The 27,762-nt window shown below is 56.0% G+C and overlaps 1 protein-coding gene across 1 annotated transcript; it reads left to right on the top strand.

Moving 5' to 3' along the window:
- The first annotated feature begins 66 nt into the window (after positions 1-66).
- Positions 67-26,968, top strand: LRRC4B (leucine rich repeat containing 4B). Its single transcript, XM_055552940.1, has 3 exons — positions 67-220; positions 2,376-2,707; positions 25,118-26,968. The coding sequence occupies exons 2-3, from the start codon at positions 2,411-2,413 to the stop codon at positions 26,966-26,968; spliced, it is 2,148 nt and encodes a 715-aa protein (XP_055408915.1). The 5' UTR covers positions 67-220; positions 2,376-2,410.
- Positions 26,969-27,762: the final 794 nt, after the last annotated feature.

Below are 27,762 nucleotides of genomic sequence, written 5' to 3'. Positions count from 1 at the left end.
CGGTTGCTGCAGTGGCCTAGACGAGCCTCCCGGGGGGGTGGGAAGGGCGACAGGCGAGGAGGGGGGGGCGCGGGGAGACCCAAGAAGCCCCTGCGCCCCCCCCCACAACCTCGACGGGAAACCCTGGAGGACTGGGGAGGCAGAGCCCCCGGCGGCTGGAGGTATGCGGAGGGGGGGCCTGGGGCGCAGGGAGAGGCCCAGCGGAAGCCGAGCCACTGGGGTGAGTGTCCCTCGCGGTGTGTGTCGGGGGGCCGGGGGGGCGGGGGGAGACAAGCATGGAGAGATGGCAGAGGGCGATGAAGGAGGGGAGGGAGGCCCAGGCGCCGCAGAAGCGGGTGGGGGTGGCTGCGGGCTGGCAGCGGGCGAGATGGGCATCGAGGCGGCGGGGAGAGAGACGCAGCGGCTGTCTGGACCTGGGGTGGGCGCTATTGGGCTCCCACCGCCCGAGGGGCATCGCGATCTGGGGGTTCCCCGGCCTTGAATCCTGGCCCCCTCGGGCTGCGCGGCCTCTAGGCTCGGTTGGGGGGCGGGGGGCGGCGGAGAGGGAAGGGCGGGGGGGCTGGCTTCTCACCAGTCTCGTGAGGTGGGGACGGGCATGGTGGGCGCAGGACGAGGACCGAGCAGTAGGGACGCGAGGACCCCACCGCCCTTGCAGCGCGCACAGAGAGAGGCGCTCGCAGCCCCCTAGCCCTCCGGGCAGAAAGATGAGTCTGGGGTGTAGACCCAGGACCAGCCCTCCCCCCACCCCACTCCACCCCACCCCATCTCTATGTGTCTGTGTCTGTCTCTCCGCTCTGTCTCTCTTGTCTAGCTGTTGCTCTTCCCCTCACACACGCGCGCAGGCACACGGACACACGCACATGCATTTTTTTTTTTTTTAATCCGAGTTACAATGATGTTGGAAACCGCGGGCTGGAGCGTGTGCGCGTGCGTGCTCACGGAGTGCGGGGGCGAGCCGCCCCTGGTCCGCGGGTCTGGGAGCGCGAGGGCGCGCCCCGTCACCGCTGAGGGTGCGCGCGTTTGTGCAGACCGCACCCGCCCCCCATCCCCGGTCCCCCTGGACTCCCCAGCGTGGGAAACTCTCGGGTCAGCCGTGTTGAAGCAGAGCTCGCGGGCGTGGGCGCGTGTGTGTGTGTGTGTGTGCGCGCTTGGGATGGAGATGCTGCTTGGAAGGGAGGGCCGGGCGCCCCAGGGATAAACCCTAGACCACAGTCCCCTTCTGCCGCTACCCAGCCAGCCCCAGGCTCCTCAGTGGCCTCATCCGTCAACTGGGTATCCTCACAGCTTCCTCCCGAGGCTCCCGGGTAGCTTAAACAAGCGTGTGCAGTCTGGCGCAAGAAGGGGCTGACTCACAATTCCCAAGTTATTGTCGTTTTCACTGCGACCGTCATGATTAGCCCATCTCCCTCTAGCCCGTCTCTCCTCCTATGGAGATGGGGGTGAGAGGACCTGACCCCACGCCGCCCCCTCCTCTCCCAGAGCTCCGGGTGGGAGTCCCCAGTCACCCAGCCCCTACCCCAGCAGCGGCTCAGCCTCATCCTGCGGCAGCCACTGGCACAGACCCACCAGCCGCCATCGTGGCCTCCAGCGCCTGCCACCCTGGGCCACCTCCTCCCCTGTCATCGCCACCAGTCCCCTGCCTCCCCGCGGGCTTCCTCCCAGCCTCACCTGCCCACACCCGGCACTTCTCCACTTGCCTTGTCTGGCACCTCACCTTCTCCTTCAAGGTCCCCCTTTGAGTCTAACTTCAATATTTCCCGCTGCTGCCAGGAGGGGCAAGGGAGACAGGAGCCCCATGTGTGATGGTGGGTGGGGTGTCTGGGTCCCTGGGAAACCTGTCCTCTGCAAGCACTCCCTGGAAGGAGAAGTGGGGTGAGGGGGCATCCAGAGGTGTGTGCAGGTGGCGAGGGGACTCTGGTGGTTGCCGAGTCGGGCGCCAGATCCCAGCTCTGACTTTCTCAGCTTGGCTCATCACCTTTTGCCTGTCACTTGTGTCTCATCTGTCTCTCACTCTATCTCCACCTATTGATATCCCTTTGTGAAATCACACAAGAAGCCAAGTTTTTAACCTGGGCTGCTGTCTCCACCTGTCAACACATCCTCTCCCCCTAGACTCAGTTTTCTGTTCTGGGAAATGGGCATAAAGTCTTCCCAGCACGGAGATGGTGAGCTGAGGGTCAGCCCCTGCTGTCTGCCTCCCTCGGCCTGTTGGGCCCTCATCACCTGGGACCTGGGGTGGCCTCGCCCCCTTGGGTCCTGAGCCTTGGGTGGCAGTGGCAGCAGAAAGCTGTCTGGACTCAGGGGAGGAGCTGGGCTTCTGGAGGGGGCGGTCCCTTCTCTCACTGAGCCTCTTCTTTTCTTCCCCCACACCACAGCCCCCCGGCGCCCAGGCGGAGCATGAACATTGAGGATGGCGCGCGCCCGCGGCTCCCTGTGCCCCCCACTGCCGCCCGGTAGGATGTCCTGGCCCCATGGGGCCCTGCTGTTCCTCTGGCTCTTCTCCCCGCCCCTGGGGGCTGGCGGGGGCGGCATGGCCGTGACATCCGCTGCCGGAGGGGGCGCCCCGCCGGCCACCTCCTGCCCCGCGGCCTGCTCCTGCAGCAACCAGGCCAGTCGGGTGATCTGCACCAGGAGAGAGCTGGCCGAAGTCCCGGCCAGCATCCCTGTCAACACGCGGTACCTGAACCTGCAGGAGAACGGCATCCAGGTGAGCCAGGCTGCTGCCATCGTGGGGGCCCTGGGGCAGGGGCGTGTGTGGTGGCCGGGCGGCCGGTCCCTCCTCCCTGAGCCACCAGCTCTTCGAGCCCATCCTTCCGTCCCCTGGGCACTTCTCGGATGCCGTGTGCATCCTCGTCCCTTGAGCCGAGGCTGTGTCTTAGGTTTTCTCAGCATGAGGCTCCTCCATGTGTCTGGGCTGCGGCAGGACCGCCTGCCTGCCTCCCATAGCACAGGAGCCACAGGTCGTGCTGGGGGTGACCCTTCACTGAGGCCCCCCATGCCATCTGCACTGCTGCGCCCGCCACCTGGGGCACTGGGCACATGACGCTGGGCCTCAGTTTTTCCATCTGGGAAATGGGGATGATAAGAGCTCTGCCCGCAGGGCAGGTGCGAGGGCTGCTGGACTTCATACTTGTCAAGGGTGTAGACTTGCTCTGGCACAGGTAGCGCTCATTCGCTTATGGTTCGGGGCTCCCGGCCCCACGGAGTCTTTACGAGAGCCAAGCGTTCCCAGGTGCTGGCTCGTGCTGGAATGGGGCAGGTGCCATCTGATTATTATTGTGGTTAAGACGGGCCACCCAGGACGCTTTGGGGGCAGAGCTGCGCTGTTTTGAAGCAGGGTATCTCCTTCTCTGCTCTGTTGACTTGGGCTGGATCATTCTTGGTTGGGGGTTCATCCTTGGTTAGGGGAGTCATCCTTGGTTGGGGGAAGTCATTCTTGGTTGGGGGAAGTCATTCTTGGTTGGGGGAAGTCATCCTTGGTTGGGGAGTCATCCTTGGTTGGGGGAGTCATCCTTGGTTGTGGGGGATCATCCTTGGTTGGGGGAGTCATCGTTGCTTGGAGCGGGGCATCCTGTGGGCTATAGAATGTGGAGTGGCGTCCCTGAACACCAGAAGCCAGTAGCATCCCACCCGTCCCACCCCCCCGCCCGCCACCCGCCCCGTCCCAACCATGTCTCCAGATGTCAGACATCCCTGGGGGACGGAGGGAATCCCCTTTGGTTGAGAACCACGGCGGGGGAGGGATTGTGTGGGTGTTTTTGTTTTTTTTTTTGGCCATGAGGCATGTGGGATCTCCTCACCCATGGAACAAACTGTACCTCCTGTGTTGGAAGGCAAAGTCTTAACCCCTGGACCACCAGGGAAGCCCTGAGAACCACTGGGGTTGGTTGGTTTGTTTTTGGCTTTGCCCTGAGGCAGGGCAGGCAGGACTTTCCCCAACCAGGGATCAAACCCACGCCCCCTGTGTTGGGAGTACGGAGTCTTAACTCCTGGACCACCCGGGAAGTCGGAGACCCTCTCTTTCAAAGGCCTTTGGTCAATCCTCTGTCCCCATGCAGGCCTCTTCTATCCCAGCTTGTAGAGCCACAAGAGAAGAGGGGTCTGAGCTAAACATCTGCTCCCCACTGCACCTCCTGGCCTGACCCCAGGAAGGGGAGGGGGTCAGGGACCCCCCATCTGACCATGTGAGGACTGGGGCCCCATGAGTGGGGCCAGAGAGCGGAACTCTTGGTGCGGCGGCGGGGTGGTCAGTGTCAAGAGAAATGCCAAAGGCCAGGCTGTCGCTTCCTGGGTGGCTGTGGGGATAGAAACCCCGAAGCCAGAGTCCGCCATCACCCAGCCCTGCTCCCGCAGGAATGTGTCCCACCCCCCCCCACCCCCGTCTCCCAGCCCTACTCCTGCAGGACTGTGTCCCCGCCCCACCCCACCCCCGTCGCCCAGCCCCGCTCCCACAAGACTGTGCCCCCCGCCGTCGCCCAGCCCCGCTCCTGCAGGACTTGTGTCCCCCAGGCTCCAGGCCGCCTCCCCCAAGAGGCTCCCTTTCCTGCTCCTGATCTTGGAGTCCAGCTTCAGTCTCACTGCTCTGTCCGGCTCTCCCTTAAGTGGGTCCTCCATTCTCGCCCTTGTTCCCCCTGCCCCTCGCCCTGTCCTCCGGCACCCCTGCGATGGCGCACGGATGCTGCCAGGCCCTTCCCTCTCCCTAGGCGGCTTCCACTCCAGGAGGGAACGAAGGCACAGTCGACTGATGGCAGGCTGGGGGAGCTGGGAACTGGGAGCCTGAAGTGGGGAGGTGAGCACGTCAGGGATCCTGTCTGTGATGGAGCCACGGAGTACACGCCACAGCAGCCTCCCCGTGGTGGGAGCAGATCGCTGTGGGGAGCTCGATGAAAAATTCCACCCCTCCAGCAGCTGCTGAGGGCGTGTCCCCACCCAGGTGCCCCCACCCCCACCCTGCACAGGGCACTGACCTAGGACAGCCACCGAGCAGCACCATGCCCCAGCCCTGCCAGCTGCTAACTCCGCACACCCAGCCCATCCTCCCAGCAGCCTCCACGCAGGCCTGGCAGTGCCCTCTGCCTGGTTGCTCTTCAGTCGCTGAGTCGTATCTGACTCTCTGCAATCCTGTGTACTGCAGCACGCCAGGCCTCCCTGGCCATCACCAGCTCCCGGAGCATGCTCAAACTCAATGTCCATGGAGGCAGTGATGCCATCCAACCATCTCATCTTCTGTCATCCCCTTCTCCTCCCGCCTTCAGTCTTTCCCAGCATCAGGGTCTTTTCTAGTGAGTCGGCTCTCCGCATCAGGTGGCCACAGTCTTGGAGCCCTCTGCCTAAAACGCTCCAAAACCCCCTGGTCTCTGGAAAGAGTCCAGGCTCTTCTGCAACAACCGGTCACTCTCCCAGCCCTGAGAGGCTGCTCAGACCATCCCCTCGCCTGAACATGTCTCTCTTTGGGCCCTGAGGTCCCCCAGGCGAGCCTTCCCTCTGGATCCACAGCCCCTCAACATCCCTGGCCTTCCCCCTTAACGCTTCCATCATTGACTATCACCTGGTCGTCTTCCACGAGAGAGGCTGTAGTGTAGGTACTTGGGACACATCAGTGAGCAAAACCGACAGCCAGATGCGCCCTCCTAGCGCCCGCATTCCAGGCCTCTGTCTAAAAGGAAATGTGTGTGCGTGCGAAGTCGCTTCGGGTATGTCCAATTCTTTGCGACGCCATGGACTGCAGCCTGCCAGGCTCCTCTGTCCATGGGGTTCTCCAGGCACAAATACTGGAGTGGGTTGCCAAGCCCTCCTCCAGGGGATCTTCTCAACCCAGGAATCAAACCCACATCTCTTACATCTCCTGCATTGGCAGGCGGTTCTTTACCACTAGCACCACCTGGGAAGCCCAGGAGGAAATGTGCTTTGTGTTAAAGATGTTAAGGGCTGTGGGGAAGGAGGCTGGATGGAGGTGAGGGGGTGGTGGCTGCAGCTTTATAGGCACAGGGGTCAGGGCGGCCTCATGGAGAAGGTGACATTTGAGCAAATGTTTGTTTTCAGTTGTTTTGTTTGGCTGAGCTGTAGGGCTTGTGGGATCTTAGTTTTCTGACCAGGGATGGAACCTGAGCCCCCTCCAGTGGAAGCGTGGTGTCTTAACTGCTGAACCGGCAGGGAATTACTTGAGCACATGTTTGGAGGTGATGGTGGGAGCCTTGTGGGGGCGTTCTGGGCAGGGAGCAGCAGGTGCAAAGGCCCTGGGGTGGAGCCTGCCTGGTGTGTAGGAAGAACAGCCAGGAGACTGGCGTGGCCAGAGTGGAGTGAGCCACAAGGAGAGGGCGAGGGGTGAGGACAGAGAGCGGACAAAGGGGTCACGTGGTTATGGTGCGCGCTTGGCTCTTCTCTGCCGGAGACAGGAGCCAGGGGAGGCTCTGAGCAGAGGACGTATGGGCCCTGACTTGGGTTTCTCTCTGGCCAAGGTGTGGGGACCCCAGAGGCAAGAGTGACGGCAGGCAGGCCTGTTCGGAGGCTGGCGCAGAGCTCAAGAGAGACAGGTTGGTGGCCCGGCATACTCCCGGACTGGTTGTGGTGGTGGTAGAGAGAAGCGGACAGATGCTGGGTCTGTTTTTTCAGCCAAGTGGATCCGGGAAAAGAGGGGGAGAGGATGACTCTGTAGGTCTGAGTGGATCCCTTGGTTGGACTTGCCTGCTCACGTGTCTGTCACCCCCTCTCCCAGGCCACTGGCCACCAAACCATGTAACTCACACCCCTGTCAGATTATACATATATGAATTTATTACAAAAGTCATGCAAAGGTCTGTAGCATCCATTGATCACATATATTATAAAGCTTACACAAAAATGGCTACCGTTAAAGGATGGTGTGCATGTGTGCTCAGTCACATCCAACTCTTTTGTGACCCTAGCATGGACTGTAGCCCTCCAGGCTCCTCTGTGCATGGGATTCTCCACGCAAGAATACTGGAGTGGGTTGCCATTTCCTTCTCCAGGGGGATCTTCCCGACCCAGGGCTTGAACCCTCACCTCCTGCATTGGCAGGCGGATTCTTTACCACAGAGCCACCTGAGAAGCCCATTAAAGGATGGCAGGCATATCTGTTTTTTTTTTTTTTTTTTTTTTGGCTGAGCCATGTGTCATGTGGGATCTTAGTTCCCTGACCAGGGATTGAACCCACACCCCCTGCAGTGGAAGCTTGGAGTCTTAACCACTGGACCACTAGGGAAGTCCCCAAGAATGGCAGGCATGTGTTGAAATCCTAACACTTTCGTGTCTCGCCCCTGGAGGTTCTTGCACCCCCTGCTCTGAAGAGCACTAACCCCTGACCCCAAACTGCATGTTCCCTGAGGTCAGGGAATGTCCAGTCCACAAAAGCAGACGATTTGAAACATTTGGTGGAATTGTACACCCTCGGTGGACACAGGCAGATAGCAGGAGAAGTGAGATCACCTTAATTACCAAATAACTTTTTAATTATTCAGATTTTAAAAACTGAAATAACTCACCCTTAGTCCCACCACCTAGATATAAATAACTACTGTTTACATTTTGTTTTAAAGCCTTCCTGGGTCTTTTCTGTGCCTATGTAAATGTGGTTTTAAATTATTTATTCTAGAAGAAACACAAATTAATTTAGGTAAACTAGGAAAGATATCTAAGAACACAGGGACAAAAGTCAAGTGTCATCCGACAACCACAGGTAACTGCCATTAACACGTGGTGTCTTTTCATTCAGAGGCTCAGCACGTGCCCCTCCGTGCGTAGGACAGGTTCAGGTCTCTAAAGAGAGATTTTGCTCTTATTTTTTAAAAGGAAAAATGGAATCACCCCATTTCATACTGGTTTGCAACTGACTTTGGGCACCTAGGAGTTTAACCATGAACATCTTTCTCCCTGATTCTGATACTTGTCTATTGTACGTTTGTGTCACGTCCGATTCTGCGACCCCGTGGACTGTAGCCCTCCTGGCTCCTCTGTCTATTACTTGTATTTTAACCACCACATTGGATTCCTGTATGTGGGCGTCGGGTTGATTAACTCATCCCTTCTTATTTCCAATGTTTTAACTGATGTAAGCAATACTGCAGTGAACATCCTCAGTGCTTGCTCTTTGTACCATTCTGGATTCTGCCTTGGGGATAAATCCCTAGAAGTGGGATGGTCAGGTCGGAGGCTGTGACCTCCCCAAACACGCATGCACACACCTGAGGCCTGGCCCCATAGAGGTGGCCAGGGTTGGGAGATTCAAGAGCCACCCCCCGCCTTGTCCGTGGTCACCTGCTTGTCATCTGGGCTCCCAGCCAGATGCTCACCTCCCTGAGGGCAGGGACTTCCCCAGCTCCCTTCTGCTTGCCCAGCACCCAGATCAGAGCCTGGCACACACTAGGTGCTCAGCAGGTGTTTGTCTGAGGATAGAAGGCCAGCCCCAGGGGACCCTCCGTGAGCTGTGGCAAGCAGTCCTGCAGCCCCCTGCCCTGAGAACTGGGCGCAGCCCTCAGGTCCAGTTACCTGTTCCCACTTGCCCCAGCCTGCAGCCCAGCGAGAGCACGAACCACACCGGGAGCGCAGTGCCCATGTAGCCAGGCCCTCGGAGATGCTTTCTAGGCAAAGCCCTAGGGACTCACCTTCCCTCAGCCCCGATGCCACTCAGGCCGGGCACATGCCCACCATGGCCGACTCAGGGATACCTCTGCTCCCCCGGATCCTCTTTCAGGTAGAAGCCGTGCCTCTGAGTGGAGCTCAGCCAGCTCACCCCTTCCCAGCCCCAGCCGGAGGGTGGGGGGGGGTCCTCCCTGGGACCTCTCCCTCAGTCACAGCCTCAACCTCCTCTCCTCATCCCCTCTCTGCTCCCCTCCCCACCCCCACCAGAGCCGACCATCCGCGTGTGTTTACTCTGGATCTTTATGCTTGTGTGTGTTCTTGCAAAATGTTTATTGTTGTTTTGTGTGCATGCGTTGTTAATTTATGTAAATGAAGCTGCGTTATAGACAGCTTCCTTTGTCTCACTGTTTTCACCAGGCCTGGGTGGTTAAGAGCCTTCCACGTCGCTCTGTGTGTGTGTGTGTGTGTGTGTGTCTGTGTGTCTGTGTGTATATTCGGTTGCTCTAACTGCTGCAGAATTCCCTTGATGGCCCCCCCCCCAACCATTCCCCCCAGCCCCCAGGAAGCTTCAAGCTGCCCCCACCACAAGCCCTCCCTCAGGAGCCTCTTGGGGGCTGTGGCGGGATCATGTCTTTGGAATGCATGCCAGGGGAATTCAGAGGACATGATGCACTTGACCTCACAAAGTACGCTGACCCGCCCAGGCTTCTGGGGGCTGCCCTGGTCCCTCTGGGGGCCCACCATGAGGTCCTCTGGGCAACGTGTTTGGAGTCACTTGCCTGGGAAATACGCTTCCATCCTAAGGAGACACTCAGAGTTGTGCTGAAGGCTGGGTGGCCCAACAGCCAAAACACAGAAGCAGCCTGGGCTCCCGGTGATCAGACATCAGTTCAGTGAATCACTGAGCATCCTAACGACGGAACATCCACGCACCGATTTAAAATGGAGTTTCAGGGGCTTCCCTGGTGGCCCAGCAGTAAAGAATCCGCCTTGCAAGGCAGAGGACGTGGGTTCGATCCCTGTTCGGGGAACTAAGATCGCATATGCAGTAGAGCAACTAAACGCAAGCATTGCCACTACTAAAGCCTGCACACTCCAGAGCCAGCACACAACTGCGTAGTCCATGTGCCGTATCAGAAGATCCTTCATGCGCAACTAAGACCCAACAGTGAGCTCCGGGAGCTGGTGATGAACAGGGAGGCCCGGCGTGCTGCGATCCATGGGGTTGCAAAGAGTCGGACACAACCAAGCGACTGAACTGAAGACCCAACACAGCCACATAAATTAATAAAAGTTTAAAATGGAGTTTCAAAGACTATTGAAGGACACCAGGAAATGCTCAGAAGATCATATTGAACTTTTCAAAGGATGCAAGTAGTATGTCCAATGTGTCTTTAAAATTTAATTTAAAATTAAAACAAAATCCAGGGACCACTCAGATGTATTAACAGTGCCTGTTTTTTTTATTTTTTGGCCATGCTGCAGCTTGTGAGATCTCAGCTCCCCAAACAGGGAGCAGCCCTGGGCTCACAACTATAAATGAGTCTTAACCACTGGATCGCCAGGGAATCCCTTTAATTTCTTCTTGATGTCTTCTTCATTCTCTAAATTTTATACAGTGGGGGCATTTAATACTTTTTGTATCCGGGAAAAAAATGAACTTAAAAAATAACAAGTACAGGGCTTTCCTGGTGGCTCAGTGGTTAAGAATCCGTCTGCTCATGCAGGAGACTCGGGTTCGATCCCCGGTCCGGGAAGATCCCACACGCCTTGGAGCAACTAAGCCCATGCGCCACAAGTACTGAGCCTGTGCTCTAGAGCCCGGGAGCTGCAACTACTGAGCCCTCCTGCCTAGAGCCCGTGCTCCGCAACAAGAGAAGTCACTGCAAGGAGAAGCCCAAGCACCACACCCAGAAAGTAGCCCCTGCTCCCAGCAACTAGAGAAGAATCCACGCAGCAACCAAGACCCAGCGAGCCCAAAATAAATACAGCTATTAAAAACAAAAATAAGTACAAAACGTTACACGAGCCGAAGGAGAAAGTCTACACTGGGATTTTCTCACCTTTCCCTGGCGAAGGGAGAAAGAGCTAGAGTTTGTGGAATATTTGCCCCGACTCGTTTGTTCCTGTAACAGCGGGATTGCGCCCATCTGATGGGTGCGGGAGCAGGGGCGCGGGCAGCTTGTGCCCCTGCTCGTCCAAGGTCAGCCAAATTGTGGTGACCCTGACAGCTTGCCCCAGGTCCCAGGAGTCAGCCCGGAAAAGTGAGGCCCTGCCAGCCAGGCTTCGGCTTCAAGAAAGTCAGTCTGTTGCAGAGAAGAACCCACTGTGGTGCATGACTGAGGCGAGCACCAGAAATGGCTTTGCAGTTACGCACCAGTTTGCAATTTTCTGGGCAGTCAAGTCCTTACCAGCATCAGGAAACACAGGGAGTTTTTGACTGGATGGACTTTTCCCAGCCACAGCTCTTGAAGGAAGGGAATGGTGAGCAGAGTGGGTGCAGAAGGACCCTCTCTGGAGGTCAGCAAGGGCAGGCTGGTGGGACTCCCCAACCTGGGTCACCGAGGCAGGAAGGGACAGCCAGCCTCAGGGGCCATGCCCAGGCTCCCAGGACTGCATGCCTAACTCAACCTCCCCAGCTTCCATCCTGACTCTCGTTTCCTCCTTCCTTCCCTTGGAAGCACCCCCCAGAACCCTGGGTCATCCCATCGCCCCCCAGAACCCTGGGTCATCCCGTCGCCCCCCAGAACCCTGGGTCTTCCCGTCGCCCCCCAGAACCCTGGGTCTTCCCGTCGCCTCCCAGAACCCTGGGTCTTCCCGTTGCCCTCCAGAACTCTGGATCACCGCCCGAACCTGGGTCACCCTGTCACCCCCCAGCACCCTGGGTCTTCCTGTCGCCCTCTCTGACACTTAGTTTCTGCATCTGTCAAGACAGGACTCTGGAAGCCCTGGAAGTCAGGAAGACTCTTCCTGACTTATTTTCATTTTGACGTGTAACACCCACACAAGAAGAAAATGGACGTGAATGTCCAGCTCAAAACGATCATCAGAAAGGGAAGGGCTGGGACTTCCCTGGTGGTCCAGTAGCTAAGAATCTGCCTGCCAATGCAGGGGACACGGGTTAGATCCCTGGTCTGGGAAGATCCCACGTGCCTCCAGACAACTAAGCCTGTGTGCCCCAACTACTGGGCCTGAGCTCTGGAGCCCGGGAGCCACAACTACCGAGGCCTGAGTGCCCTAGAGCCCGTGGTCCCAAAAAGAGAAGCCCGAGTACCTGCATTGGAGAGTAACCACCACTCTCTGCAGCTAGAGAGAGCCTGCATGTAGTAATGAAGACCCAGTGCAGCCAGAAATAAATAGATAAGTGGAAAAAAGAAAAGGCTCCTTGCTTCCACTGCATGGAGTGAGGGTTTGATCCCTGGTCGAGGAATGAAGATCCCACACGCTGTGTGGCACAGCCAAAAAGTGAACATTTTAAAAAAGAGAGAGAAGGGCCACATCAATGCCACCAGGACAAGAAACGGAACATAAAAAACCTCTGAACCCTCCCCCAGAGTCCTCACTCCGGGCAGCTACCCTCTTGCACATCTGGCTGCTTCTGCTCCGCCCACCCGCTGAGATGCATCCCCCGGGGTTTCCTGTGGGCATGGCTGCTCCCCTTTCCCTTCTGTATTGTTGGGTCACGTTCTATCCATTGCAGATACCTCAGTTCCGCTTTGCATTTCTGTTGATGGGCATTTGGCCACGCCAAGCAGCATGTGGGATCTTAGTTCCCAGACCAGGGATCGAACCCACACCCCCTGCATTAGCAGTGCAGACTCTTAACCACTGGACCACCAGGGAAGTCCTGTTAATGGGCATCTGGATTGTCTCCAGGTTAAGGCTCTCACAGGCTTCCCTGCTGGCTCAGCAGGTAAAGAATCAGCCTGCCAGTGCAGGAGTGACGCGGGGTATGGGTTCACTCCCTGGGTCAAGAAGATCCCTTGGAGGAGGGCATAGCAACCCACTCCTGTTTTCTTGCCTGGAGAATCCCATGGACGGGGGAGCCTGGTGGGGTCCATGGGGTCGCACAGAGTCGGACACAGCTGAAGCCACTGAGCGCACATGCAGAGTGAGAACTCTGCCTGCTTTTAAATTTAGTTTTTCCGAGTGGGAGGAGATGTGGGTGGAGCCCCTGCCCCATTTATCCCATGAGAGTGGGCTGCCTGCCTCGGGCTGGGGTGGGAGGGGCGGCAAGGCTGCCTCAGACTCAGGTGTGTGTAGGTGAGCGGGCCCAGGAAATGATGCCACACACCTCGGGCCTCACGGGGCAAGTCCTGTGCCAGCGAGCTGGTCCGCTTCTTTGAACATCGGACGCCCCGGTGTTCCCTCTGGTACCCACCCTGATGGAGGCAGAATCCTTCAGGACTCGGCCCCCACCCATCTCTCCCCTCTCCAGCCTCCTGCCTCCTGGGCAGGACTCTGGCCCTTCCTGCTCCCTCCTAGCTCAGCACCTTCACGCGCACTGTTCCCTTTTTCTGGAATACTGTTCCACTCTGCCACTCACTTAGGATGGTGGGGGACTGTTGAGATTTTACTCACGAGTCCTCTGACACATTGTGGAACCCACTGGAGCCTCAGTTTTGTCATCAGCAAAATGGGGATAATGGTCCATCTTACAGCTGCCCAGAATTTCCATGTCTCTAACCTTTGGACCAGCACGTACTGAGCGCCTCTGTGTGCCATGCGGTCTTGGGGGCCCTGGACTCAGCGCCTCAGCAGGTCTGATGAGGGAAGAGCACCTGGCGCCTTAGCACGCACGCACACAGCCGATGAACGGTGTTGTGGTAGTCAGAGGTGAACAGCGAAGGGGCTCAGCCATACATACACGTGTCCATTCTCCCCCAAGCCCCCCGCCTCCCCTCCAGGCTTGGTTCCCTGTGTTCTACAGGAGGTCCCTGATCGACCCCAGAGCTTTACCCACCAGGCTGCAGGGTCGGCCTGTAAGATGGCTGGGCAGGGTCTGTTTGAACACAGTGGCTGTCCAGGGAGCTGACACGTGGACGTCAGGCGGTCTCCTCTCCCGCCCTGGCCTAAGCACCCCCTGCCGCCCCATGTAGCCGTGGAGGGCCAGCCCAGGGAGCATGTTGAGAGGTTGGTTTCAGCCGCCCTCTCCCATGATGGTTCCTGGGGAACGGCAGGGGAAAGCTGCCCCTGCCCCCCTGGAGCCTCTCGGACCTCCCGTTAGAGCAGTGTCTGGTACGGCCTGGAACCTCCTAGCAGGGACACATTGGTTGGATTTGTCGTTGGCAGTGAGGGAGCGGTGATGGAGAGGATGCTGCGTTCTGGGTGGCCCCTGGGCTGGGCCGTGTTGTTGTGATATGTGTCTGTTCTCGGTCCTCAGGGCCCATGTTCCCATGTTCCAGAGGGGTCTCGGGCCCCAGGAGGCCGAGTCTTAGGCCTGGGGGCGCTCAGTGAGCAAGATGAGAGCCCTCAGTGGCCCACACGCTTGCCCAGCTCTGGCCACATCCTCGCAGTCAGACAAATCCCCACTGAAAATGGAAAGCATGAGTCCCTGACCTCAGAGAAGTCGTCATAAAAGCAGTGGATACAGGAAAAAAGAAACAATTGGAAAAAAAAAAAACCTGTGAATGTGGACTTCCCTGGCAGTCCAGTGGTTAAGACTCTGCGCTTCCGACACAGAGGGGTGCGAGTTCGATCCCTGGTTGGGAAACTAAGATCCCCCATGCCGTGGGGCAGCTAAGCTCAAGTGCCCCAGCTACTGAGCCCGAGGGCCTCAACTAAGACCCAGCGCAGCCCAAGGGGGAAAAAAAAAAGTGAACCTAAAATAATTAACGAGAAAAAAAAACTGGGAAGCTTACTAAATTTTTGTTTGCGGTTCATTACGTTCAAAACCTATAAAAGCGATTTATCTTCATGGTGTTCAGATGAACAATTCGTCTCATGATTCTCCAACCACAGTTAAATTTTTAATAAGGGATTTCTTGACAGTTTATTTTCTTAAAAATCCCAACAGAATATGGTGGTTTGTTTTTTTTTTCCCCCAACGTTAATAGCATTTATCTACCACTACTGAAGTGGAAAGTCCCGTAATTTATAGGCGAGGTTACAGGATGGAAGGAGCCAGGGGAAAAGTCCCCGACGGGGAGGGAGGTGGTCAGGGATGAGACCATGTTCCCAGGCTGGCCTGACTGCTGTTTGCATCCGCGACAGTTAGCACAGAGCCAGGCTCACGGGTTGTGGGGTGGGGGGCGGGGGGCAGGAGGGCTTGGCAGGATGTCAGTGTTCCCTCGAGCCAGAGACATCAGGCTTGGAGAGCAGGGGGATTTGCCTGCTCCGAGAAGCCAGTCCCCACCTTGTTCATCCCACTGTGTGTCAGTGGACACAAGGGTGAGCCGGCCCTTAGCATCAGAGAAGGTTTGGGGAGGGGTTTCAGAGGGTGCTGGATGAAGGGGCCGCAGGCCTGCCTCTCCCCTGCAGCCAGGGCACCTCCAAAGATCTGTTTACATCATCACCACTTAAATGATCATTTGCATAATTAGTATGTTGGGTGTCTCAGGTCCCCTCTCAAGGTCGGGCTCTGGCTGTATCTTCTCCCTGCTGGATTCCCAGAGCCCTGCACGGTGCTTGACACATAGCAGGCTCTCAAAGAGTATCTTCCAAATGAGCAAGTCAGCAGGTGGGCAACGTGAACAACGGATGGGCTCTGCAGCTCAGAGAAGTGCGTTGGAACCCACAGAAGCCCAGCCCTCTCGGTTTAGGTGTGGGCGTGGTGGAGACCCAGTGTTGCGATTCAGGAGAAGCAGACACCGAGTCCTTGTTCTGCTACTCTGGAGCTGTGAGACCGAAGGCAAATGACTCGATGAACCTCCATGTCCTTAGCTGTAAACTGCCAGATATGCAGAGAGAAGGCAAGGGCATGTGGTTGGTCATCTTCATGTGACAAGATTTCCACAAGGATCAAAACAGATCACAACCTCAGAGTGCTTAGCACAGGGTCTGCTAAGTGCGAAAGTGAAAGTGAAGTCGCTCAGTTGTGTCCCACTCTTTTCGACCCCATGGACTGTATCCCACCAGGCTCCTCCCTCCATGGGATTCTCCAGGCAAAAGTACTGGAGTAGGTTGCCATTTTCCTTCTCCAGGGGATCTTCCTGACCCAGGGATCGAACCTGGGTCTCCCGCATTCCAGGAGACGCTTTACCTCTGAGCCACTCAACAAATACTAGTTTCTCCGTTTGACTTGTTAGGAAACTGCTTTGGATGGTCCTTTGTTAGAGTCAGAGATGGGATCAGCCTTGTATGCTCTGGAAGAAAAGGAGAGGAGTTGACTGGCTTTGATCTTTAGGTTGTTTTCGTTGTTCAGTTGCTCAGCTGTGTCTGACTCTTTGCGCCCCATGGACTGCAGCACGCCAGGCTTCCCTGTCTTTCACTGTCTCTGGGAGTTTGATCAAACTCAGATCCATTGAATTGGTGATGCCATCCAACCATCTCATCCTCTGTTGTCCCCTTCTCCTGCCCTCAATCTTTCCCAGCATCAGGGTCTTTTCCAATGAGTTGGCTGTTCCCATCAGGTGGCCAGAGTATTGCAGCTTCAGCTTTAGCTTCAGTCCTTCCAATGAATATTCAGGGTTGATTTCCTTTAGGATTGACTGGTTTGCTATCCTTGCTGTCCAAGGGACTCTCAAGAGTCTTTCTCCAGCACCACAATTTGAAGGCATCAATTCTTCGATGCTCAGCCTTCTTTATGGTCCAACTCCCACATCCATTCATGACTACTGGAAAAACCATAGCTTTGACTCACGCCATGGATGCTCTCCAAATGAGCCTTGTCCATTCTAAGCCTTGACTAAGGCTTGAACTGGGTGCAGAGAAGGCAGAAATGATTCAGATGGAGTCTACTCATGAAGACTCACAGCCCAGACAAGGAGACATATGCACTGAACCAGCATGATAAGGGTCTGCTAAGAGAATGCCTGTGACAAGTCAGTGAGCACAAGCCAAAAAGAGACTCCTGGCAGAAGGCGATTGGAATGTCCCAGGGAACTAGAAGCCCAGGTGGTGTTAATGGTAAAGAACCTGCCTGCCAGTGCAGGAGACATAAGAGACATAGATAGGTTCGATCCCTGGGTCAGGAAGATGCCCTGGAAGAGGGCATGGCAACCCACTGCAGTATTCTTGCCTGGAGAATCCCACGGACAAAGGAGCCTGGGGGGCTGCAGTCCTTGGGGTTGCCAAGAGTTGAACATGACTGAAGCGACTGAGCAGCGGTGGCAGGCATACCAGGTGGAGGGCACAGCCTGTGTGAAGGCAAAGAGGCCGGGCAAAGCATGGTGAGCATATAGAACCCCATATGTCTCCCTGTGGCCAGAGCAGGGGGGAGGCCAGTGGGGCAGGTCCAGAGCCTCTAATACCAGGCTGAGGGTCACAGGGAGCCGTGGCAGGGCTGTGAACAGGGATGTGGCAGGATGTGAACTGCACTTTAGACAGTTCTGGCAGCAGATGTAGAGAAAACAGACGGGGAAGAAGCCAGAAGCCCGGAGGTATGACAGTTGTTAACGGTCATCATCAGCCCATCAACAATTTAAAAATATGTATTACTGCCTGCTTGCCGTGTCCCAGGCACTCCCTATCTTGTCCGAGCCTCACAACGCTGCAGGACCTGCAAGGAAAATGGTTTCAGAGATGTTAGGACACCTGGCCAAGCGCACACCGCTGCTGCTGCTGCTGCTAAGTCTCGTCAGTCGTGTCCAACTCTGTGCGACCCCATAAACGGCAGCCCAACAGGCTCCTCTGTCCCTGGGATTCTCCAGCCAAGAACACTGGAGTGGGTTGCCATTTCCTTCTCCAATAGCACGCACCGCTGGTCAGCAGCAAAGCCAAGTTTCGAACCCAGCCAGCGCTGACTCCCACCCACAGCCCCCAGTCACCCTGCAGAGAGGAGGAGGGAGAAAAGACTGGAATCCCTTTACAAATAAAGGGACTCACTATTTAAAGCAAGCCTACAGTGCCTCCTCAGTAAACCCGGGCTTCCCTTCTCCGCCACACCCCCAGCCTGCAGCCTGCTTATTCCCGAGGCTGCTGCTGAGTCGCTTCAGTCGTGTCCGACTCTGTGCGACCCCATAGATGGCAGCCCACTAGGCTCCTCTGTCCCTGGGATTCTCCAGGCAAGAACACTGGAGTGGGTTGCCATTTCCTTCTCCAATGCATGAAAGTGAAAAGTGAAAGTGAAGTTGCTCAGTCATGCCCGACTCTTAGTGACCCCATGGACTGCAGCCTACCAGCCAGGCTCCTCCATCCATGGGATTTTCCAGGCAAGAACACTGGAGTGGGTTGCCATTTCCTTCTCCAGTGCATGAAAGCAAAAAGTGAAAGTGAAGTCGCTCAGTCGTGCCCAACTCTTAGCGACTCCATGGACTGCAGCCCACCAGACCCCTCCGTCCATGGGATATTCCAGGCAAGAGTACTGGAGTGGGTTGCCCTTGAGTGCATCATTAAAGGGACTGGCGGGGAGACCCCCCCCCAGCCCTGCTTGGGGAGTGCCCCTGCAGCTCCCGTCACACACCCCCTTCCCAGCATGAAGGGGACAAAGCACGTGGACCAGGAGCAGCCGCAGCCCTGGGCGGAGCCGGACGCACCTTTTGGACATGATGTGGTTTCAGTTGCTTTGTGCAGAGAACCAGGGAAACCTGGGCACACCTACCAGCTGTGGGCTTCCCCCAGGCCTGGTGAGCAGCCCTGCTGAGTCACTCGACCTTGCTGCGCTAACAGCACCGGCCCCACCGGGCTGGGCAGGACAAGCCGGGCTGGTGGTTGGGGGTGCCCAGCCCAGAGCCTGGCACTCATCGCTGCAGCTCAGATGCTGCCTGTGCGTGCCAAGCCTTGTGCTGAGCGAATCTCACCGAGCACCTCGTGTCCTCCAGCCAGCTCTGCAGGCCTGGTGTTGAAGGTGCCCTTCCATGGAAGAATGGTCCTCCTCCATTTGCTCCTTCAGAATTGCCCTATCCTGGCTCAATAAATAGGCAAAGGATGGATGAATGAATGAGAGACATTTGGGCTGGGTTCAAGAGGGTGGACCAGAAAGAGGGCTGATGAATGTGGAAGAACTGATGCTTTTGAACTGTGGTGCTGGAGAAGACATTGGAGAGTCCCTTGGACTGCAAGGAGATCAAACCAGTCCATCCTAAAGGAAACCAATCCTGAATACTCATTGGAAGGACTGATGCTGAAACTGAAGCTCCAATCCTTTGGCTACCTGATGGGAAGAGTCAACTCATTGGAAAAGACCCTGATGCTGGGAAAGATTGAGGGCAATTGGAGAAGGGGACGACAGAGGATGAGATGGTTGGATGGCATCACCAATTCAATGGACATGAACTTGGGTGAACTCCGGGAGATGGTGAGGAACAGGGAGGCCTGGCGTGCTGCAGTCCATGGAGTCGCAAAGAGTCAGACACGACTGAGTGACTGAACAAGAAGAACAAGAGGGTCAGTTCAGTTCAGTCGCTCAGTCATGTATGATTCTTTGTGACCCCATGGACTGTAGCACAAGAGGGTGGGCAGGAGTTTTCTAGGTGGATGAAAAGGGAAGGGCATTCTGAGCAGGGTAAGAGTGTATGCAAAGGTGGAGTGCCTGTGAGATAGTTCTAGAAGTTGATACTGGCTGAAATGCAGCTGGAGTGATGGCTGCAGGTGAGGGGGCCAAACCAGGCTTCCAAGGCAGGCTGAATCTCCCGGAGGGCACTGGGGAGCCATGGAGAGCTCTAGAGGAAGGCAGAGGCTGGGTCAGGTCCAGGTGTGGCAAGGCCCTGCAGATAGACTCAAGGGGAAGAGATTGGAGGCTGGTAAGGTTGAGACATAAGCTGGGCCATGGGAACAGAGGAGGCATGAGACATTCAAAAGGGACAGAACTGGCTGGCTTGCTGGTCGACCAGCCCTAACATGGGAGGCTGTGGACAATGCAGGGTGCAAAGCTACATTCCTGCTTTTGACTGGGAAGGCGGGCTGGAGGGGCCCTGCTGAGAACGGGGACCCCGGAAGGAGTGGGGGCAGGGTGGGGCATGTGGACAGATTTGCTGGGAACTAGGGAGGACCACAGGGCGTTGTGTGACTCAGACAGGGTGAGGGGGCGATGGGGCAGCTCCCAGAAATTCTTTTCATTTATTTATTGGTTGGTTTGGTTGGCTGCACCTGGTCTTAGCTTCCACACGCGAACTCTTAGTTACGGCGTGAGGGATCTAGTTCCCTGAGCAGGGGTGGAACCCGGCCCCCTGCACTGGGAGCATGGAGTCTTAGCCCCTGGACCACCAGGGAAGGCCTCCAAGGGGATCTTGCCGGCACCTGGGCCAGCAACCCGTGTTCTCAGTTTCTCAGTCTAAGCCCTCAAGTCTGACCTTTGACGAGTCCACCTCATTCTCTGCCTAGTGATTAGTAATGACTGCATATTACTGTTATTATTATTGTTGCTATTAATAGAAACAGTGACTAAAAGGCCTGCTTGGGGCTTTGCCAGCGTTTCCCAGGGTGATGAGGAAAGGCAGCCTGTGAGAAGGGTTCTGTGGCTTTTATATTTGGGAAACTCAGAGTCGTTGAGCAAAGCAAAGGGCCAGCCAGTTTGATCGGGAAAGCTTTTTGTCATGCTGCTGTTTGGAAGCTCGCAGGATGGGCGGGCGAGAGAACACACTGGGCTCTTTCTGGGATCACTTAGGGAAGGAAACCCAGGCTCCCGCGGCCCACGTAGCAGGGCTGGGGCTCCAGGGCCCCCGAGAGCTGCCAGGCCAAGGCTTTCGGGCCCCCCTTCTTCTCAGCCCCGACCGCAGGCACAGACCTGGCGGGCTGCAGGGTCCCCAGGCCAGCCCTCTCTAGCTGAGTCCAGGTCTAAAGGTGAGCCTGTTCACTGCAGGAAATGAGACGAGGCAGGAGCAGACGAGGCAGGAAAAGAAAAAACTGACCTTGTCAATTCCATCTCCGAAAGCAGGTGTAGCTCCAGGAAGAGATTCTAGGTGGGCACGGAAGTCAGGTTTTAGAAGCATATTCATGATGTGGGGAAGGCTCACAATATCCTATTATTGAGGGGAAAGGCAGGAGCCGGCTGCTAAGGGCGTGGCCTGTCAAACACAAATCAGACCTCAAAGACTTAGTGTGGAAAGAGTGTAAAATAGGGGCTTCCCTGGTGGGTCAGTGGTAAAAGACCCCACCTGCCAATGCCGGAGACACAAGTTCGATCCCTGGTCCCGGAAGATCCCACATGTGGCGGGACAGCTAATCCCATGGGCCACAACCATTGAGCCCATGACCTAGAGCCTGTGCTCAACACCAAGAGACGCTACCACAATGAGAAGCTGGAGCATCGCAACTAGAGAGTAGCCCCCACTTTCTGCAACTAGAGAAAAAGCCCGTGCAGCAATGAAGACCCAGCTCAGTAAAAATAAATTTTAAAAAAAGGTTGTAAAATATCTCATGTGTAAGTTCTCCCCTGGATTACATGTTGAAATCATAATGTTGCTGTTCAGTCACCAGTGAGTGTACGAATGTTGCTCAGCCGTGTCCAATTCTTTGAGACCCTGTGGACTATACAGTCCATGGAATTCTCCAGGCCACAATACTGGAGTGGGTGGCCGTTCCCTTCTCCAGGGGATCTTCCCAACCCAGGGATTGAACCCAGATCTCCCACATTGCAAGCAGATTCCTTACCAGCTGAGCTACCAGGGAATCCACTTCAGTTGCTAAGTCGTGTCCAACTCTTTGCGACCCCATGGACTGCAGCACGCCAAGCTTCCTTGTCCTTCACCATCTCCAGGAGCTTGCTCAAACTCATGTCCATTGAGTCAGTGATGCCATCCAACCATCTCATCCTCCATTGTCCCCTTCTATCTTGGAACTATCAAGCTAATCAATCATTAAAATTGATTTCATCTGTCTTGGGTTTGTGGGGGGTTTTTTTAATGTGGCCTCTAGGAAACTGACAATTAAACATGTAGCAGGCATCATGTTTCTGTTGGGTCATGCCAGCAGGAATGGTGGCTCTTGTTTTATGATGATGACTGCACCAGGAATGACATTGTTCCTTATACTGCGGTGCCTCCCAGGTTAGAGTCTCTTTTTTTAAGTTTTTAAAGTGTTTTTCTACTTAAAAATAATTTTTCTTCATTAAAGAGAAAGCATAACTTAAGAAAAATAACTTAAGCCCATAATCCCCAGCTGCTGGAGTTCACCACCAAGAAGTGGCTAGGGCATGTCCTTTGCAGCCTTTTCCTGCTGTGTATATGCACACACCCGGTTCCTTGGCTGCTTTTTTATAAGTTCTATGAAGTCATAAGCACACTGTCTGCTATTTAGGGTTCTCCATTGTCCCCTTAATATTCAAATGCAAGCATCTCCATGGCAAAACTAGGCTGCAGAAAAGCTGTCTGATGGCTGCGCGGTCTCCGTGCCTTGGTGTAACCAGCACAGTGATTGATGAGGAGAATCTGGTAAGATTAGATTCTGCACCCCAAGCCCAGCCCAGCACTGCCCCTTCTGTGGTCCATCAACCTCCACCCTAACAGGTGGCAGCCGAGTGCAGGGGTGAAGAGCTGGGACTCTGGAGCCAGACAACCTCAGTCAGATCCCAGATCTGCCAGCCCCTCCTGTGCATCCCTGGGCCAGTCGCTGCGTCTCTCTGTGCTTCCACTTCCTCCCGCTTTGCCCTTGTTTTGTTGCTCAGTCGTTCCCACACTCTGCTACCCCACTGCGGCACACCAGGCCTCCCTGTGCATCACCAACTCCTGGAGCCTGCTCAAACTCACATCCATCGAGTCGGTGATGCCACCCAACCATCTCATCCTCTGTCGTCCCCTTCTTCTCCTGCCTTCAATCTTTGTCAGCATTGGGGTCTTTTCCAATGAGTCAGATAGCCAAAGTACTGGAGCTTTAGCTTCAGCATCAATCCTTCCAATGAATATTCAGGATTGATTTCCTTTAGGATTGACTGGTTTGATCTCCTTGCAGTCCAAAGGACTCTCAAGAGTCTTCTCCAGCACCACAGTTCGAAAGCATCAGTTCTTCAGTGCTCAGCCTTCTTTAGGGTCCAACTCTCACATCTGTACATGACTACTGGAAAAAATCCATAGCTTTGACTACATGAACCTTTGTGGGCAAAGTGATGTCTCTGCTTTTGAATACGCTGTCTAGGTTAGTCATAGCTTTCTTCCAAGGAACAAGCATCCTTTAATTTTATGGCTGCCAGTCACTGTCCACAGTGATTTTGGAGCCCAAGAAAAGAAAATTTGTCACTGTTACCACTTTTTCCCCATCAATTTGCCATGAAGTGATGGGACTGGATGCCATGACCTTAGTTTTTTACATGTTAGGTTTTAAGCCAGCTTTCCCACTCTCCTTTTTCACCCTCATCTTCCCACTTAGATGGAGATAATTCATAACCCCTCCTTTGACACCCTTGAGGCTGAATGTGTTTGGCCATCTGATATTAGAAAGGTATTCATATACAGCATATAGGTTTACAGCACCCCCAACGATCTCATACTTCTTAAATCTGGAATGTTTCTAGAGTGGAATGTTTGACTAGTCACAAGAAGGGGATCAATAAAAGCTTTAAACAGCTTCACATGAGTTCTGATCAGGTTTTGCCACCAAATGGGGTTTGGTGCCAAAGTTATTGAGAAACCTGGCTTTTGGAGCTCTATGGATTTCATAGTTGTTCTATGGATTTCAGGGCGATTTGTTGGATTAACTGAGTTGTCGGCTGTAAAGCATTTAGAATAGCTTCTGGCACCCAAGAAGTATCTGATGCATGTTAGCTGCTGGCATAACTTTTTTTTTTAAATCTTTTGGCCATGCCATGCATCATGTGGAATCTTAGTCCCCCAACCAGAGACTGAACCCATGCCCCCTGCGTTGGCAGCACAGAGTCAACAACAGGACCACTAGGGAAGTCCCTAACTTCTTTTAATCTTTATTTTTTAGGCCATGCCACAAAGCTTGTGAAATTTTAGTTCCTTGACCAGGGACCAAACTGGAGCCCTTGGCAGTGAGAGCTTGGAGTTCTAATCACTGGACCACCAGGGGATTTCCTATATTTAATCTTTTTGATTAAATACTTTATATGGGATAAAATGCCTCCCATGTTACAGGTGGGCTTCCCTGGTGGCTAAGCTGGTAAAGAATCCGCCTGCAATGCTGGGGACCTGGGTTCTATCCCTGGGTAGGGAAGATCCCCTGGAGAAGGAAATGGCAACCCACTTCAGTACTCTTGCCTGGAAAATTCCATGGACAGAGGAGCCTGGTAGGCTACAGTCCATGGGGTCACAAAGAGTCGGACACGACTGAACGACTTCACTATGTTATGGGTACAGTTTGGGAACTTTTGCCAGTTGGATTCACCTTTGTAGCCCCCACCCCAACTAGGGACATTTCTATCAGCCCAGGAACTCTGTTCCCTCGTGGCCCTTGGCAGACTGTCCTCGGCCTGCCTGGGAACTTACACACACACGTGGAATGAACAGGGTTCTATGGCACATGCTCCTTTGCGTCTGGCTGCTTTCACCCAACCTGATGCCCATGAGATCCATCCAAGTTGTGTCCAAAGTTTGTTCTTTTTCCTTGCTGAGCCATCATGTCCCATCCTGCAGACACAGAGCGTGGCTCCATCACCAGGTGATGGGCCCTGGTTCATTTCCAGCTTGGGCTGTAATGAACACAGATGCTGTGAGCACCCATCACAGGCTTTTGGATGGATATCTGCTGTCCTTTCTCATGGGGAAATACTTGGGAACTGGAGGGCCGGGTCCCAGGTAACTAACTCTCTGTTTCACTTTATAAGAAGAAAGCCTCAAACTACTTTCCCCAGTGACCTCATGGTCTTACAGCAAAGATGGAGACGTGGGGAGTCGTCGCCCGCGCCAGCACTCAGAGCTCTTTGATCCAGACATAGAGAACAGGCTCCTGGTTGCCAAGGGGGAGGTGATGCATTGGGAGTTTGGGATTAGAAGATGCAAACGATTATATATAGAATGGATAAACAATGTTTTACTGTATAGCACAGGGAACTATATTCAATATCCTGTGATAAACCATCACAGTAAAAGAATAGAAAAAGAATGTGTGTTGTATATATATGTATATATATTTCCATATATATGAATATATACATGTATTTTTCATGTATATATAACGGAGTCACTTTGGTTTACAACAGAAATAAACCAACCATGAAAAGTGTTAGTCATTCAGGGTGTTTGACTCTCAGCAACCCCCTGGACTATGTAGCCCACCAGGCTCCTCTGCCCATGGGCTTCTCCAGGCAAGAATACTGGACTGGGTTGCCATGCCCTTCTCCAGGGGATCTTCCCAACCCCGGGATCCAACCCAGGTCTCCAGCATTACAGGCAGATTCTTTACTGTCTGAGCCACCAAGGAAGGCCAAACCAACCATACTTCAATAAAATAATTTAAAAAAAAATCCTCTGTGGTCCACCCGGTTAGTGTCAGTATCACCGATGGTGTTTCCCCTCCCCCACCTCAGGTGATCCGGACGGACACGTTCAAGCACCTTCGGCACCTGGAGATCCTACAGCTGAGCAAGAACCTGGTTCGCAAGATCGAGGTGGGCGCCTTCAACGGGCTGCCCAGCCTCAACACCCTGGAACTGTTCGACAACCGGCTGACGACGGTGCCCACGCAGGCCTTCGAGTACCTGTCCAAGCTGCGTGAGCTCTGGCTGCGGAACAACCCCATCGAGAGCATCCCATCATACGCCTTCAACCGCGTGCCCTCGCTCCGCCGCCTCGACCTGGGCGAGCTCAAGCGGCTGGAGTACATCTCGGAGGCGGCCTTCGAGGGCCTGGTGAACCTGCGCTACCTCAACCTGGGCATGTGCAACCTCAAGGACATCCCCAACCTGACGGCCCTGGTGCGCCTGGAGGAGCTGGAGCTGTCTGGCAACCGGCTGGACCTTATCCGCCCGGGCTCCTTCCAGGGCCTGACCAGCCTGCGCAAGCTGTGGCTGATGCACGCCCAGGTGGCCACTATCGAGCGCAACGCCTTCGACGACCTCAAGTCGCTGGAGGAGCTCAACCTGTCTCACAACAACCTGATGTCGCTGCCCCACGACCTCTTCACGCCCCTGCACCGCCTGGAGCGCGTCCACCTCAACCACAACCCCTGGCACTGCAACTGCGACGTGCTGTGGCTCAGCTGGTGGCTCAAGGAGACGGTGCCCAGCAACACGACGTGCTGCGCGCGCTGCCACGCACCCGCCGGCCTCAAAGGGCGCTACATCGGCGAGCTGGACCAGTCGCACTTCACCTGCTACGCGCCAGTCATCGTGGAGCCGCCCACGGACCTCAACGTCACCGAGGGCATGGCCGCCGAGCTCAAGTGCCGCACGGGCACGTCCATGACCTCCGTCAACTGGCTGACGCCCAACGGCACCCTCATGACCCACGGCTCGTACCGCGTGCGCATCTCCGTTCTCCACGACGGCACGCTCAACTTCACCAACGTCACTGTGCAGGACACGGGCCAGTACACCTGCATGGTGACGAACTCGGCCGGCAACACCACGGCCTCGGCCACACTCAACGTCTCGGCCGTGGACCCCGTGGCGGCTGGAAGTGCCGGCAGCGCGGGCGGCGGCGGTGGGGGCGGCCCCGGGGGCGGCCCTGGAGGCGGGGGCGGCGGCTACACCTACTTCACCACTGTGACGGTGGAGACCCTGGAAACGCAGCCCGGAGAGGAGGCTCTGCAGCCGCGCGGGACCGAGAAGGAGCCGCCGGGGCCCACGACAGACGGCGTCTGGGGCGGGGGCCGGCCCGGGGAGGGGGCAGGCCAGGCCTCCTCGTCCACCACGGCGCCCGCCCCGCGCTCCTCGAGGCCCACGGAGAAGGCGTTCACCGTGCCCATCACGGACGTGACGGAGAACGCCCTCAAGGACCTGGATGACGTCATGAAGACCACCAAGATCATCATCGGCTGCTTCGTGGCCATCACGTTCATGGCCGCCGTGATGCTCGTGGCCTTCTACAAGCTGCGCAGGCAGCACCAGCTGCACAAGCACCACGGGCCCACGCGCACGGTGGAGATCATCAACGTTGAGGACGAGCTGCCCGCCGCCTCCGCCGTGTCCGTGGCCGCCGCCGCCGCCGTGGCGGGCGGGGGCGGCGTGGGCGGGGACAGCCACCTGGCCCTGCCCGCGCTGGAGCGCGACCACCTCAACCACCACCACTACGTGGCGGCCGCCTTTAAGGCGCACTACAGCAGCAACCCCAGCGGCGGGGGTTGCGGGGGCAAGGGCCCGCCCGGCCTCAACTCCATCCACGAACCTCTGCTCTTCAAGAGTGGCTCCAAGGAGAACGTGCAAGAGACGCAGATCTGAAGCCGGGGTTGGGGGTTTGGGGGGGTTGCGGGGGTTGGCCCCTCCTGGGGGGAGGGGCTGGGGCCGGATCGGGACCCTCCCCACAGCCCCAGCCCCGCACAGGGGAGGTTGGGGCAGGCAGCTCAAGGCCCCCACCCGCGTCCGGACCCCAGGGCGGCTCTCCAAGCGAGGACGGTGGGGCCCCGAGCATGGAGCCCCCCAGCGGTTCCGAGCCTCGCCCCACTCCCTGGCGATGGGAGGGGACGCAGGAAGGGTGTGGCCGGAAGCCTCCGCCTTTCCTCCTCTTTCTCCCGACCAACTGCTCCCGGCCCTCCGCCTTCCAGGGGAGAGAGGAGCTTTTTTGAAGGGCGTTCTCTCCCCTTACCCCCAACAGCCCTCCTTTTACGGTTCATTTTTTGCAGTTTGACGCCTGTCCCCCACCCCCACCCCTGCCCTATCCTACCCCTAACCCCCTGGAAACTGAAGAGACAGCCACGCGGTCAGAGCCTCCGGACACCCTGGCCCTGCTCCGGGGGAGTCCACTCCCGGCCCCTGGCCCCAGTGGGCCGGGGATGGGGCGGCGTCAGCCCGCCCCCCACCGTTATCCCCAACCCTCTCCTGCCCCACAGACTCTTTTGATACTGAAGGGAGGTTTGCGTCAACGACTACCTGCTCTGTAATTACTTTAAAAAAAAAAAAAAACACGGAAAAAGTAAAAAATTTTTTGGTCATGGAAGCATGGAGGAGAGAGAGAAAAGGGAACATGGGTGGGCAGCTGAATGAGGAGACCGAAAACTCCGGGCCCCATCGGGAAG

This window comes from Bubalus kerabau, chromosome 17 (assembly GCF_029407905.1).
Source record: "Bubalus kerabau isolate K-KA32 ecotype Philippines breed swamp buffalo chromosome 17, PCC_UOA_SB_1v2, whole genome shotgun sequence".
Classification (NCBI taxonomy): Eukaryota; Metazoa; Chordata; class Mammalia; order Artiodactyla; family Bovidae; genus Bubalus; species Bubalus kerabau.
This window is presented reverse-complemented; position numbering and strand designations above follow the sequence as displayed.

Excerpts from the sequence above, each read along its gene's own strand:
- LRRC4B (XM_055552940.1), top strand. The coding sequence starts at position 2,411 with ATGGCGCGCGCCCGCGGCTCCCTGTGCCCCCCACTGCCGCCCGGTAGG. Across the intron at positions 2,708-25,117 it reads TGCAGGAGAACGGCATCCAG|GTGATCCGGACGGACACGTT; the intron begins GTGAGCCAGGCT and ends CCCCCACCTCAG.